This window comes from Acomys minous, assembly GCF_964271855.1.
Source record: "Acomys minous genome assembly, chromosome: 6".
NCBI lineage: Eukaryota > Metazoa > Chordata > Mammalia > Rodentia > Muridae > Acomys > Acomys minous.
In genome coordinates, this window is record NC_140487.1 from 122953246 (window position 1) to 122968848 (window position 15603).

The 15603-nt window shown below is 49.6% G+C and overlaps 1 protein-coding gene and 1 long non-coding RNA gene across 2 annotated transcripts; both read left to right on the forward strand.

Annotated features, from left to right (window-relative positions):
• Positions 1-10762: 10762 nt before the first annotated feature.
• Positions 10763-12964, forward strand: LOC311599483 (peptidyl-prolyl cis-trans isomerase A-like). Its single transcript, XM_084785376.1, has 2 exons — positions 10763-10790; positions 10857-12964. Exon 2 carries the CDS (start codon positions 12053-12055, stop codon positions 12395-12397), a length of 345 nt encoding a protein of 114 aa, XP_084641502.1. The 5' UTR covers positions 10763-10790; positions 10857-12052; the 3' UTR covers positions 12398-12964.
• A 91-nt stretch (positions 12965-13055) lies between these two features.
• On the forward strand, positions 13056-14730 carry LOC311600267. Its single transcript, XR_014780184.1, has 2 exons — positions 13056-14247; positions 14418-14730. It is a non-coding gene; the product is annotated as an uncharacterized lncRNA (long non-coding RNA).
• Positions 14731-15603: the final 873 nt, after the last annotated feature.

Here is a 15603-nt window from a genome sequence, read left to right on the forward strand (position 1 = left end):
GGCAATGAGGATTTACCCAGCCCTCCTGAGAAGCCAGGCTTAAGTGGGAGGAAGCAGAAAGGCTTAGGGGATTACTGTCTGGAGGTCACCCGGGGGCCACATGGAGATGGGTAGGGAACCTGGAGTCAGGGCTGGGGTTCCCCCTACCTCACCCTGCCCTGCCCCACCCCCCACGCCTTAGGTAACTCTGTTCCGTGTGTCTGAGCCTCAGGGAGTCCTACAGACTCATTCCCACGGAAGCACCTTCCAGATACACGGATTGTATTTCTTTGCTCCGTTTAAGCTTCTAACTTGCCTTAGTTAATGAAATGTATGCAGGAGAATGAAGGATCCTTCTGGGTGGCAGCGTTGCAAGCCACCCTGTAGCATGCCGGCGGTGGCTGCCGCCCTCAGCCTGGGGGCAGGCAGAGTCCCCTCCTTCTCCATGTATGAAGAAGGAATCATGGTGCTTCAGGCTCTGGGAGCCTGTGTCTGCAGCACAACCTGGCCTCTCCTGATCACTTGAGTTGTATTTGACATCTCTTAAGCCACCAAAGTCTAGGAGGTAGGCCTGCTCTTGTTGTGACCTGTTCTCTGACGCAGTGATTTCCCCAAGGCTGCATGACAGCCACTTGCTTTTTCTGGTGCCTGTGGTAACACAAGTAAGGCCATGCAGATCTCCATCCTGTACCCTGTAAGCCACTAGAATTCAACATTCCGTTCTTGCCTGGTGCTGCCCTTGACAGTCAGCTCCTTGGAACCTCTGATCCTCTTCCCATTACCCCTGCTTGCTCCCTCCAGACACTGGCATCCTGACCTCTGTTCTCCAGACACTCTGAGCTCACTCTCATTTTAAGGCTTTTTAAAAAATGCTCTCCTGCTGGGCATGGTGGCTCCCACCTTTAATTCCAGCACTCAGGAGGCAGAGGCAGGCAGATCACTGTGAGTTCGAGGCCAGCCTTGTCTGCAAAGTGAGTCTAGGATAGCCAAGGCAGTTACACAGAGAAACCCTGTCTCGAAAAACCGAAAGTAAATAAATAAATGATAAAAATAAAAAATAAGCAATACTCTCTCACAAGCTGGGCACGGTGGCGCATGTCTGTAATGTTATATATAAAAATAAGATAAAGTAATGACAGATACACGGTATCAGGCACCAGATATTATGTTATATGGAGTTTATTAAATGAGCACGGGGGGGGGGGGGGGGAGGGGGGGGAAGGGAGGAGAGAAGGAAAGGGGGAAGGGAAGAAAGTAGGGAAGGGGTTCCCCAGAGAGAGACAGAGAGAGAGAGAGAGAGAGAGTGAGGAAACAGAGAGACAGGGGTAGAGGAAGAAGAGGAGGGGGCAGTAAAGAGGGGGTAGAGAGGGGCCACATGGATGGTTTGTCCTTTTATATGGCCCTGGCCAGGGCCACGCCCCGTAGCAGGTAAGCAATGACATCATGGGTAGGCCGACTAAAGCAGAATCCTAACATGTAATCCCAGCACTCAGGGAGGCAGAGGCAGGTGGATCACTGTGAGTTTGAGGCCAGCCTGTTCTACAAAGTGAGTCCAGGACAGCCAGGGCTACACAGAGAAACCCTGTCTGGAAAAACAAACAAACAAACAAAGAATGCTCTCCCACACAGCTAAATGTTCCTCAATCCTCTGCCGTTAGAGCTGGGCTCCGTGCTCCCTTGGTAGAGCACTAGTGTAACAGCCACGGTTTCATTCCCCAGAACCACATAAACTGCATGGTGGTACATCCCACGCTCCCAGCTCTTGGGGAGGTTCAGTAATTCAAGATCGGGCCCTTTGGTGGTGGCACACACTCTAGTCCCAAGCACTCTGGAGGCAGAGACAGGTGGACAGCTGTGAGTTTGAGGCCAGCCTGGTCTCTAGAGGGAGTTCCAGGACAGCCAGGTCTACGCTGAGAAACCCTGTCTGGAAGAAAAAAAAAGTTCTGGGTCATCCTCGGCTATATAGCAAGTTTGAGGCTAGCCCGGGTTACATGAGGTTGTCTCAAAAAAATTTTTTTTCTGACCCCAACTTCAGTGGTCTGCCTCATATTAGGGTTCACTGATCACCCTATTTTTCTTTCTATAAACATTGACACTTTTGACTTTTTAAATTCATGGACTTCTTTGTTTACTTGTTCACTTCTTCCCACTGAAAGGGATGCTGCCTGGGCCCAGGGACTTGGATCCTTCACTACTGTGTCCTCGGTATTTGGCAAGGCATGGCTCTCTGTAAAGTCTTAGGTGACTGGATAACCTTGGTCTCTGTTTTCTGATATCAAGGCAATATGCAGAGAGGAAAAATGATTGGTCCACATTCCTGGCTAGAACCCCCATATTCTGGGGCTGGCTTTGGCCCCAAATGGTTCTCCATGCTTGTTTGTCCCATTGGGCCAGTCTTGTTGATGAATCGATTTTGGGCTACCCAAGTGATGATGGTTGGAGGGCACGTGTCTGGTCAGCAGAGGGCTAAGACCACCTCTGACTGGCCCTGGATCCTTGCTAGTTCCTGGGTGACCTTGCTACTTTCCTGGTCTCAGCTTGCTTCTCTGTGACTTCGCCTTCTGTCCTCATCCGCTCCCACACTGACTAGCCCTCTCTCCCCACCAGGGTGACACAACTCTTGGCAGTGTTGGTGGAAAGGAAGCTGCTTCCTCCCAGTCCCAGAGGAATCAAAGGCCAACTCTGACTGAGAGTGCTTAGGTCATGTGACACCTACTGGACCAATCATGGTGGCTGGAGGTTTAGTTATATTTCCACCGATTAAATGACTGGGGTGGAGCATCCTATTGAAAGGGACATCACTACTGTAGACATACAGAGGGGAGAGGCCATGATGGTTCCAAAGAAGGATGCTGTGTGCTTAGAACAGAATGTCTGCTCCAGTAGCTGGGCGTGGTGGCCTTTAATTCCAGCACTTGAGAGTTCGAGGCCAGCCTGGTCTACAAAGTGAGTGCAGGATGGCCAAGGCTAACACAGAGAGACCCTGTCTCGGGGAAAAAAAGAAAAGAAAAAAGAAAGAAGAAGAAGAAGAAGAACAACAACAACAACAACAACAACAACAACAACAAAAGAAAGGAATCTACTACTCCAGATCTCTGAAGCTGGCTGAGCCCCTAAGGGTGAGAAATCCTACCTTGTGGCTCAGTCAGCTTGGCATGGGGATGAGTATCACTGAGATTATGACCAAAGCCTTTCATGCTTTCAAGCCCTAAGCTGTGCTGCCCTCAGCCTTGGCCAGAGAGCATCTTCTGCAGTGGGCAGCAGTTAATTCAGGGATGCACAAGGAACTCATCAAAGTCCTCAGAGTAAGTGACCATTGAGTGCTCAGCCCTAAATAGGATCTCTGTGCTAGCACCCCAAAGCTCAGGGGACATCATGGAAGAAAGAGAGGAACGAATGGAAGAGACGGAGGTTAGAGAGGGGGTGCTGTGAAACGCTGTCTTCTGGGCATGGCGAGGTCATTGTACTCGTGAACCTACTGCAGCCATGGTTACCTGCGATCCAGCCAACAAGCTCAGTCAGTGTTCCAGCAGGGAGCACTACTGGAAACAAGCAAGCAAGCAGTTATTAAATAAATAAAGGTGGGGATAGGAAGGTGTGATGGGGATGTCATGGGGCTTGTCCTTGGGGAATGGGAGGTAGAAACTAGGTATGGATACATGGTATACATGTAAGAAATTATCAAAGCATAAATGAAAGAAAAATGTCATCTTAAAAAAAAGATGTATTTATTTATTATGTATACAGTGCTCTGCCTGCATGTACACCTGCAGGCCAGAAGAGGGCATCAGACCACATTATAGATGGTTGTGAGCCACCATGTGGTTTCTGGGAATTGAACTCAGGACCTCTGGGAGAACAGTCAGTGCTCTTAACCTCTGAGCCATCTCTCCAGCCCCAAAATGTTATATTTTACAAGTAGATCCATTTGTGTCATCAGAGTAGTACCATAAGACGGGTGTGGTGGCGCACGCCTGTGATCCCAGCACTTGAGGGGCAGAGGCAGGCTGATCTTTGTGAGTTAGAGACCAGCCTGGTCTCCAAAGCAAGTCCAGGTGTTCCAGGGTTACACAGAGAAATCTTGTTTTGTTTTGTTTTGTTTTGTTTTGTTTTGTTTTTAAGATTTATTTATTTATTATTATGTCTACAGGGCTCTGCCTGCATGTATATCTGCAGGCCAGAAGAGGGCACCAGATCTCATTATAATGGCTGTGAGCCACCATGTGGTTGCTGGGAATTGAACTTAGGACCTGTGCAAGAGCAGTTAGTGCTCTTAACATCTGAGCCGTCTCTCCAGTCCTGAGAAACCCTGTTTTGAAAAGAAAAATAAAAAAACAAGAATCCAGAGCAGTACTGTAGTGACATGTAGCCCTGCCTGCCAAGGTAGGCAACTAGTAAGTAAATGTTCTAGGGACTGTGGCCTATAAGATGACTGGGTGTATAAGACAACCCTTCACTTTTCTAGTTAAAATATAGAATATACTCACCGTATAAGACTACCCCGTTTCCAATGCACACCCTGTGCAGCTGACTCAGGCGTGTTTCTATTTGCAGACAGGGCACAGACAGACAGACAGACAGCGCCAGCCTACACTGCCCCTTTAAAGTGCGCTCCGCACTCAACCCGAAGATGGCGCAGGCCTCTGAGTTGAGTAATGGGTGGGTTCTGGTGGAGAGCCAATCCGGGCGCACACCTTTTCCTCCTTGAGGTACAGAAAGATGTGTGCAGCTTGCTCCTCCCTCCTTCATACACTCCTCCTGCGCACAGAGCGGGGAATCGGCCACGGCACCCCCCCCCCCACGGTATGCGCCAGACATATGAAGCAAGGGGAAGCAAGCTACAAGTACCTGTGTGTAAGACTTTGGCATGTATTGGGGGGAGGGCGTAAAAAGTCATCTTATACACCAGAAAATACGGTGCTGTACAGTGAGGGTTCTGAGAAGCTCTACAGCAAAGACAGCCAAACCAGAGACCAGCCAGATGACTGTAGAGACACCCTTTCCCACCTCCCTGACCACAGAACTCTTGCGTTTGTTTATTTGCCTGTAGCCCAGGATGGTTCCAAACTCACTATGTAGCTAGAGCTATCCTTGGATACCAGATCCTCCTGTCACTGGGACCACAGGTGTGTGCTATCACAGATGGCTTTAGCCCAGCCCCTGCCCCCCTCTGTCTTTTTTGTTTGTTTGTTTGTTTGTTTGTTTAACCTTCAAGTTTAGAGACAGAATCTTGCTAAGTTGCCTAGACTGGCTTTGAACTCACTCTGTAACCTAGCCAGGCCTTGAATTACCATCTTCTCTTTAGACGCTGGACACACAGAATTAGGGAGGGCCTCACCCTGACGACCTCGTTTTAACTTGATGGCCTCTGTGCAGACCCAGTTAAGGTTACATTCTGAGGTCCTGGAGAGTAGGAAGTCAACATACACATTTCAGGGATATGGCTCGACCCACAGTAGTGGGTGTTCTTTGTAGCAGGCAGCCCCTCCCTCTGTCTCATTAGGGTAACACGGTAGCCAAAAGCACATGACTTGTGGCCTGCTGGAAGAGACAGTGAGCCCATAATCACGTTAATTGCCACAAAACCACATCTGCAATTAATATGCCTTTAGAACAAAGAGCAAACGCCCTAATGGTACTTAATTGGACTTTAGCTACACCCTCGGCAGAGCAGCGTGGCTGAGCTCCGCTGTTTATGCTCTTTTTCTTATTAGCAAAGATGACCAAATTAACATCCCTCTCCCCTTTCCCCTGCTCTGGGGGAGTTGGGGGGGGCACCTCACGGGTAGAAATGGCTAGTGGTTACCCTGGCTGCGCCCGATGCCAGGCACCTAGGCCCAGCCTTTGTGTCAGTGGGCAAGGTGAGGGTGTCAGAGTATTGCTCAACGTGCTGATGCAGAGGAGATGGTTTTCAGGCCCCTCCATGGGTCAGCCCTGAAGCCATCGCAAACCCAACCCCAACCCCGCTCTATTGAGGTAACTCACACAGGGGAGGGCAGCTGGGGTGAGACAGTCGAGTGACCTGGGGAAATGGGAAGCAGCTCAGGGCTGCTGCGGCAGCGTCGTCGTCGTCTCCATTTCTGCAATAGAGGTCAAGTCCAGAGGCAGATGGCTGCCGGTGAACAGGAGTGGCAAGCCCCCCTCAGAGACACGGATCCTCTGCCCCGCCCAGAGCACACACGCTTCTGCTTGGTGTCTCCGGGACCCGTGGGCATAGGCAGCCTGCAGACAGTCCTGCTCACCTTGCCTCCTCCTCGAGGGAAGGTGCCCTGCTCAGGGCTGAGGCTGGAAGGCTTGTCGGTCTTGACAGGAGGCAGCACCTGCACAGAGCTGGGCCTCCTCGCCTGCCTCTGCCTTCACATGTCTGGAGCTCTTAGCCCCGGCCTTCCATCTGCTTCTTTCTCTAACTCCTTGGCCTCTCAAAGCACACCCACCAGGGAAGGAGTGTGCCTCCATCCATCACAGCTCTTGGCTGGGCCTGTGCTGTCAGGGAGCATCAGTCACAGACTCCTCAGTGGCCCTGCTTTCTTTTTCCGGGGGCCCTAGTTTGTCTTTCTCCACCTCCGACCTGCCTCACTGGCTGGCCTTCTCGCCTTTCTCAGGTCTCTCCGGGGCCGCCTCCTGGCCCCTGCTCATGGAGGCTCATTAAGAATTCTCCGTGCTATAGCTGGCTGTGAGAGACTGTCACTTCTACACCGGCGGCCTTCTCATTTGCATCTTCTGAGTCAGTGGCCAGAGGCCCTGACTAAGGTGGGTGAGGAGTCTAGTGAACAGAGGCAGAGGGAAAGGGAAAGGGAAAGCGAACAGCCCTCCTCCCCGCTGGCTGCCCAGTGGCCTAAGGGGATCCACCAGGGGAGGGGAGGCAGACTGAGCATAAAGGGGGAGGTGCAGAGATGTCCTCTCAGACAGATGCTCCCTTTCCATGGCTTTATTCATAGGTTTTACAGGAAGCAGGGACAGGCTGTACTGGGTTCTACAGACCAGGCTTGCTGGGATGTCCTAAGCCCCTATTGGCTCTAGTAGTACCCTAAGATGTCAGGACCTCGGAGTCTGAGGCACTGGAAGAAGACATTTGGCTTAGACTCCATCCACCCATTTGTGTGGCTTTTTCTTTTTAAAAATATTTTTATATACCTTTTTTTTTTTTTAAAGACTGGGTTTCATTATGTAGTTAGTCTTGGCCTGAGATCAGTATGTAGACCAGGCTGGCCTTGAACTCACAGAGATGCATCTGTTTCTGCCTCCTCAGTCCTGAGATCTTAAAGACAAGCACCACCATGCCCAGAATGCAAGGGGCCTTCAGGAGCCAGCAGACTCAGGTGTGCTTAATCACGCCTGTAATACTAGCACTCAGAGACTTGGACAAGAGGATCATGCATTTAGGCCAGCCTGGGCTGCATAGCAAGGCTCTATCACAAACAATAAATCAAAGAACCAGTCGAAATTAGCCATATAAAGAGTGGAGGGGCCGGGTGTGGTGGCAGAAGCCTTTAATCCCAGCACTCGGGAGGCAGAGGCAGGTGGATCTCTGTGAATTCGAGGCCAGCCTGGTCTACATTGTGAGTCCAGGACAGCCGAGACTACACAGAGAAACCCTGTCTCGAAAAACAAAAACAAACAAACAAACAATAAAGAGTCGGGGGTGTCAGGTCCCCCATCCTGTTCACATCTATGGATATGAGATGGATGATAATAATCCTACCCAGAATGACAAGAACCATTTATAGCGCTCTCTCTGGGTTTTCTTTTTTTTTTTTTTTTTCTTTTGGTTTTTCGAGACAGGGTCTCTCTGTGTTAGCCTTGACTGTGTCCTGGACTCACTTTGTAGACCAGGCTGGCCTCGAACTCACAGCGATCCGCCTGCCTCTGCCTCCCAAGTGCTGGGATTAAAGGCGTGCGCCACCACGCCCGACTCTCTCTGGTTTTTCGAGACAGGGTTTCTCTGTGTAGCCCTGGCCGTCCTTGACTTGCTTTGCAGACCAGGCTGGCCTCGAACTCACAGAGATCCACCACCGCGCCCAGCTATGGAGTACTACTCTCAAGAGCCACACTTCCACATGATCCCTGGTGAGGTTCACATCATTATCTCCCGACTTTCGTAGAGGAGAAAACGGAGAACAGACACCCCAGAACTAAAAGGCACCTCACAGCCAAGGTTACGAGAGAAGAGACCCACGCTCCAGGGGCATGTGCCAGTGAGGAGCCCATAGCCTGTGAGGAGGTGATCTGGGAGGGAGGGCACAATTCCACCTCTTCCATTGCTCTCTCCCAGTGTTTGGCTCCATCCTGAGGTCATACCACGAGCCCTCAGAGTTGGGGCGAGAAGCCGATGAGTCAGACCGGAGCAGGTAGATCTGCTTGGTCTGGCAGACTTTCAATGCCAAGGCAGTCATGATGGGGGCAGTGTTGGCTCTAGGGTTGGCATCTAGGGACAGGTGGCTGACTGGTGAGGACAGGTGGCATAGATAAGGCTCCTGTCCTTTCTTCTCAGCCCTTCTCAGCACACGAGTATACATGATCTGAGTCTCCATAGCTACAGGGACGGGATGTCAGACTTAACTGTGTGATTATGAGCAAACCGATTAACTTTTCTTAATACCGGTGTCCTCCTCTGTATTGGGGCAGGAGGTGTCACAGTTATATTAGTTGTGTGGGATCGCTGCCAGCGGGGACTCAGACGAGGCACATAGCATCCTTTGTGGAAGGCTGGCCCACCGCAAACAATGCAGGCAGAGCCTGTTGTGTCTCTGTCTCTAGAGGGGTGATTAACCCCAGCGACACAGATGAGGAAGGAGGGAGGAGGTAGCCCCAAGCAACATAGTGAGCTGGAGGCTTGGAAAGCCTGAGGTTTGGCTCTTGGTACCCCCACCCCCACCCCTACCCCCATGCCTGGAAATTGATGGCTGAGCTTCAAGGCCAAAACCAAGGGAAAAAAAATCAATGGGAGGAATAAAAAGACCAAAGAGGACCTGGACACTCAGCTCAGTGGTACCTGCCCTTGATGAGCAAGCTGACAACTTGAGTCCAGATCTAAAGGCTTTTAAAACAGTAGGAAGTATGACTTGTACCTCCCCCAACTGCCCATCCAATGGTGGGGAAGGGGGGGGGAGGGAGATGCTGCCCACTGCCTTTGGTACCTGGTGAGAGGGGAGGAAGTGCAGCATAGCAGGATACAGAAGGGACAATAAAAAAGTGAGGTTTTCCTTTCTGGCACATTTAATCACTGAAGCGATGTTTGCTGGTCATACCTGGGGATTTTCTTGTCCTATACAGATGCAAAGCCATGGAAAGTACTGGAAAGAGTCAGAAACAAAAAGCGAGATGTGGTGGCCCATGCCAGCAATTCTGGCACTGAAAGAGATGCAAGGATCTGAGATTCAAGATCCTCTTCTGGTACACATCAAGTTCAAGGCCAGCCTAGGCTATATGAGTGTATATATATATAGGCTGGAGAGATAGCTTAGTGGTTAAGAGTGCTGCCTGCTCTTCCAGAGGTCCTGAGTTCAAGTCCCAGTAACCACATGGTGGCTCACAACCACCTATAATGTGATCTGATGCCCCCTTCTGGCCTGTAGGTATATATAATAAATAAATAAATCTTTAAAAATAAATAAAATAAAAGTATGTATATATAAAATATATTTTTTCCCCTCGGGGAGAAAAAAAAATCAATTGGCAGAGTGCTTGGCTAGTATGCAAAAGGCCTTGGGTTCAATTCCTCAGGATAGGGGGTATATGCTTGTAATCTCAGAATTCTGGAGGCAGTGTCAAGAGAATTAGTAGTTCAAGGTCATGGTTTTGTTTTTGTTTTTGTTTTTTTTTGAGACAGGGTTTCCCGGTGTAGTCTTGGCTGTCCTAGACTCGATTTGTAGACCAGGCTGGCCTTGAACTCAGAGAGATCCACCTGCCTTTGCCTCCTGAGTGCTGTGATTAAAGGTGAGCACCACACCTAGCTCAAGGTCATCTTTTGCTTTGAATTCCAGGCCAGCCTAGGATAGAAACCCTCCTTCCCCCCAAAAAAGGCTGGGTGGTGGTGGCATACTCTCATCGCTCTGGAGGCTGAGGCAGGAGGATCTCTGTGAGTTCGAGGCCAGCCTGGTCTACAGAGTTCCAGAACAGGCAGGGCTATACTTAGAACCCCTGTCTCAAAAACCAACCAACCAACCAAAGCCAAAGCCATAAACAAAATAAACATGGCGACAGTGTCAGTGTCAGTGTTTGTGGCTTCAATCGGCACTGCTAGGCACCGTGTTCTCTGTCGTGCTGCTGGCTCAGCTCTTCTTCATAACAACACGACACTCTCCCAGTGAGGGATGCTAACTAAGGACCTCAGCCTTAGGGGGTCTAGAGGTAGAAAAGCCCACCAAAGCACCCTTCAGAGACGCAGAAGACTGGAAGCAGGCGTTTAACAGGGAGCAGTGTTTATTAGGGGCCTGATTAGGAAGCGCCTGCATGTTCACACAGTCAGGTAAGGGAGTACGATGCAGCTGTGAAAATGAATGAGCGTTATCTGTGTGATATGCAAACCCCAGCCTCTGTCTCTCTCTCTTTCCCTCTTTCCTTCCTCTGGGTCTCATACTTGCTATGCATCCATTCCTTCACCGAGCTATACCCTACCCTGAGATATTTTCTTAAGTGGAAAAAAAAAAAAAAGCAAAATACAGAACAGCAGGTGTGATCTGCTGCCTTTCATCTCAGAAAAAGGAGAGAAATACCAAAATAAAAATAGAAGCCAGGCTGGGCATGGGTGTGTGTGGCAACCCCAGAGCTGGGGTGGGGGGCTGTGGCAACCCCAGAGCTGGGGTGGGGGTGTGTGTGGCAACCCCAGAGCTGAGGTGGTGGGGTGACAACCCCAGAGCTGGGGTGGGGGTGGGAAGGAGGAGGAGTTCACACTCACTAATACAAGTTTGAGGTCACTCTGAGCTACAGGAGCTGTGTCTCAAACAACAACAAAAGACAAACAAAACCTCCAAACAACCCCAAAGTAGGCAGACCATAAATAGCTATAAAAGAAAAGAGAGAGCTGGCCGTGACACACACCTTTAATCCCAGCACTTGGGAGACAGAGGCAGGAGGATCGTTGTGAGTTGGAGGCCACCCTGGTCTACAAAGCAAGTCCGGGACAGCCAAAGAAACCCTGTCTGTAAAAACAAAAACAAAACAAAAGACAGGAGGGAGAGCCAGGCACAGCACAGAGAAGACTTGTCCCAAAAAACTAAAACAAGAGAGAAAGAAAGAAAGAAAAGAAAGGCAGGAAGGAGTGGAAAGGAACAGAAGAGGACTTTAAGAATAAATTGCTTGGCCAGGCAGTGGTGGCGCACACCTTTAATCCCAGCACTCGGGAGGCAGAGGCAGGCAGATCACTGTGAGTTTGAGGCCAGCCTGGTCTACAAAGCGAAGTCCAGGACAACCAAGGCTACACAGAGAAACCCTGTCTCCAACAAACAAACAAAAAACTAAGCCAAGGTCCTTAGTTAGCACCTCTCACTGGGAGAGTATCGTGTTGTTATGAAGAAGAGCAGAGCCAAGTGCATGACACGGTGCCTAGTGGTGCCGATTGATGCTACAAGCAAGTGTGAGGCAATATATACTGACACTGTCGCCATGTTTATGGTAACATAACCACCAGCCCAATTGCCTTCTAGGTTCGCCTTTAGAGCCAGGAAGACATTCAATATAACTAAAAAAATAATTAGTTTGAGCTTTTACAGAAGAGGCTAGTTTGAACCCACGTGTGTGCAATCCAAACCTTAATTATAAATTGCATCTGAGAGTGTAGCTCAGAGATTGTTTCCCAAGGAATGCACCAAGCCACGAGTTCTAATCCTGACACTGCCAATAAACAAACAAATAAATAGGAGAAAAAAAGGTTAAAACAGCGGCATTGGGCCTTGCAGACACCGCTGTTTCCTGTCACCGCTGCTGCAAGCCACGATCAACCCAACACCCTTGGGCTGTGGCTTCTTCAAGCCATTTAGCAGACAAAGTTCCAAAGACAGCAGAAAACTTTTGTGCTCTGAGCACTGGAGAGAAAGGATTTGGATATAAATTTCACAGAATTATTCTAGGACTCATGTGCCAGGGTGGTGACGTCACATGCCATAATGGCACTGGTGGCAGGTCCGTCTATGGGGAGGAATTTGAGGATGAGAATTTCATCCTGAAGCACACAGGTCCTGGCATCTTGTCCATGGCAAATGCTGGACCAAACACAAACGGTTTCCCGTTGGTTTTTTGTTTGTTTGTTTGTTTGTTTTTTGTTTTCTGCACTGCCAAGACTGAGGGGCTGGATGGCAAGCCTGTGGTCTTTGGGAAGGTGAAAGAAGGCACAAGCATCGTGGGAACCATGGAGCATCTGGGGACCAGAAATGGCAAGACCAGCAAGAAGATCACCATTTCCGACTGTGGACAACTCTAATTCTTTTGACTTGCGGGCATCTTACCCACGAGACCATTCCTTCTGTAGCTCGGGAGAGCGCCCCCAGCCCATCTGCTTGCAGTCCTGTGTGATCTCCGCTCTCATTGAAGTTCTGTGGCCTCCGTATTGTCCTCACTCCCCTCCAAGTCTAGCTGGATTGCAGAGTTAGAGTTTATGATTATGAATAAAAAGTAAATAGGAAAAAAACTAACAAACAAAATCTCCGGTATTGACTGGGCGAGCTGGCTCACGCCTGTGATCCCAGGCAGAAGCATGCGGGAGGGTGGGGCAGGAGCAAGAGAGATGGTTCAGCTGCTGCTCTTCCAAAGGACCTGGGTTCAGTCACCAGTGCGCATGTCAGGAGGTGTACAACTGCCTGTAACTTCAGTTACAGGGAACTCAACACCCTCTTCCGGCCTTCTCATGCATGCATTGCACACACACACACACAAACACACACACAACTACAGACACACACAAAACCACCACACACACACACACACACACACACACACACACACACACACACACACAGACTAATTTACAGAAAGAAAGTTCAAGGGCGGCCTGAGAAACATATAGAGATCTTATGGCAAGAAGAAGAAAATCTTTATTTTTTAAAAAAGATTTATTTTATTTACTGTATATGAGTGCTTTATCTGCCAAAGAATGCATCAGATCACATTATAGATGGTTGTGAGCGACGATGTGGCTACTGGGAATTGAACTCAGGACTTCTGGAAGAGCAGGCGGTGCTCTTAACCACTGAGCCATCTCTCCAGCCTTTAAGTTTATTTTTATTTCATGTGCATTGGTGGTGTACCTGCGTGTTGTCTGTGTGACGGTGTCAGACAGATCCCCTGGAACTGAGGAGTTAACAGACAGATGTGCGCTGCTTGGAATTCAGGTCCTGTGGAAGAGCAGACAGTGCTCTTAACCATTGAGTCATCTCTCCAGCCCTGAGGGGGAAAATGATCTTTTACCAGCAATAAAGTGACCTGGTCAGGTACACAAAGGCAGAGATCAGGCTAGACCTTACACTTTAGGTCTAAGGGTTCCTGGCAGTGTCTTGGCTGAGCCTTTAGGGATTACAGTCAGCACGGGGATTCATCCACCCTTCTCTGGCTGCAGCCCGAGTGGCTTTGTTTAGCCGGCATATCGTTAGGCGAGTGCCCATAATAACTGCTTACCTGCCCTGGCTCCCTTCTGCAGACACTTGCCAAGCACATACTGTGCAAACCAGTAATAACTCGTCTACCTGTGAGCTGGCTCTGCATGGCTGGCGAAGGGCCTTCCTGCAGGTGACCTCATTTCATCCGCTCCCCAGCCCCAGCCGGGAAGTCCGAGGATCTGAGATCTGCCCTTCAGTGCCGGCTACAGCTGGAGGGTCCGCGTCCCTAGTGCTGGGATCAAAGGCATGTGCCACCACGCCTGGCCTTTCTTCCTTCCTTCCTTCCTTCTCTCTTTATTTCTGTCTTTCTTTCTTTTCTCCTCCTCCTCTTCCTCTTCCTCCTCCTCCTTTTTGGTTTTTTGAGAACTCGCTCTACAGACCAGGCTGGCCTCGAATCATAGAGACCCACCTACCTCTGCCTCTCAAGTGATGGCATTAAAGGTGTGGTCCACCACTACCCAGCGTCTTCTCTTTCTTTTCACTTATTTTTCTTTTAATTTTTGAGACAGGGTCTTTCACCATGTAACTGTGGCTGTCCTGGAATTTGCCACGTGGACCTTGAACTCACAGAGGACTGACCGTACTGTCCCGATGCGCCTTTAAGCACACTTGACATTTCCTCCCCTGTGAGACAGAAGCAACCAGAGCACCTTCTGGCAAGAGGGGCTGGAGACATGACGTAAGTGTCATTTGCAGGTAAGAGCTTGGACAGAGGCTCCTGTTGTCAAGAGTACTGACCCAGGACTCAGTGACTGGGGACTCTGTCCTCACCATGCAATGCTTTACATTCAGAGTTCAAGTTTTCCTTGACCAAGTAACAAAGACCTCCTTATTCTCTCCGTCCTGCAGGTAGACCTGGGAGATGGCTCCCTCCCACTGTTCCTTGCTTCCTCCCAGAACCCCAGACTCTGCTGACAGACTCCCCCTGCTCCTTCTAATCCAGGTGGATCCTCACCCCCAGCCGGTTTGACACTAACAGTCCCTTTGAAAAGTTCCATTATGAGCTGGGTGTGGTGGCACACGCCTTTAATCTCAGCACTCGGGAGGCGGAGACAGGTGGATCTCTGTGAGTTCCAGGTCAGCCTGGTTTACAAAGCCAGTCCAGGACAGCCAAGACTACACATAGAAACCCTGTCTTGAAAAACTAAAAAGAAACGAAAAATTCCATTATGGCTATGGTTCTCGTCCGGCAGACCAGAAATCGAGTTTACTGGCTCCCAAGACTCTCAAATTGACCTTTGCTGCTGGACAGACTCTCCTGTGGGCAGGTTGCCCACACCCAGCAGCCCACAGCACCTGCTGCCAGCCTTTTCCATCTACCTCTTTGTTTCTCTAAGGGACAGTGAGGATGAGAGACAATGGGCTTCCAGACGGGGAAGATGTTTGTTTCTGTCTTTAACAGAACTGAATACATTAAAATGTCCCTTTGGCACCAGCCTGTCGACAGGAACCAGTTTTGAAATGAGACCTTGATTTTATGTTCTGCAAATCTCAAAGGTTTCTGAGAAACCTGCCGAGTCCTTTTCTTTCTTTCTTAAAAAACTGAATGGCGAGTTCCATCCTAACTCTACTACTACTACCGAACTGGACACAGAAAGTCCCTCACTCACCACTGGGATATTTACTAAGTACCTACTATGGGCCCGACAGTGTGCCAGGAGCTCAGAAGCCGTCTACCCCCAAGGGAAAATGCATGTACCACCAACTGACGCTGCACGGTTTGCCAGACTCTGGGAGGCATGTTAATTTTTTTAGGGGCTGGATCAACGTTTAAGAGCACTGGCTGCAGAGGACCTGGGTTTGATTCTCAGTGTCCAAATGGCTGCTCACAACCCTCTGTAATTTCAGTTCCAGGGGATCCAATGCCTTCTTTTCTGGCTTCCTTGGGCATCTCCTCACAGTGCACAAACATGTATACAGGCAAACACCCATGCACATAAAAGAACAAAATAATAAAACTTTAACTTACATTGTGTGTGTGTGTGTGTGTGTGTGTGTGTGAGAGAGAGAGAGAGAGAGAGAGAGAGAGAGAGAG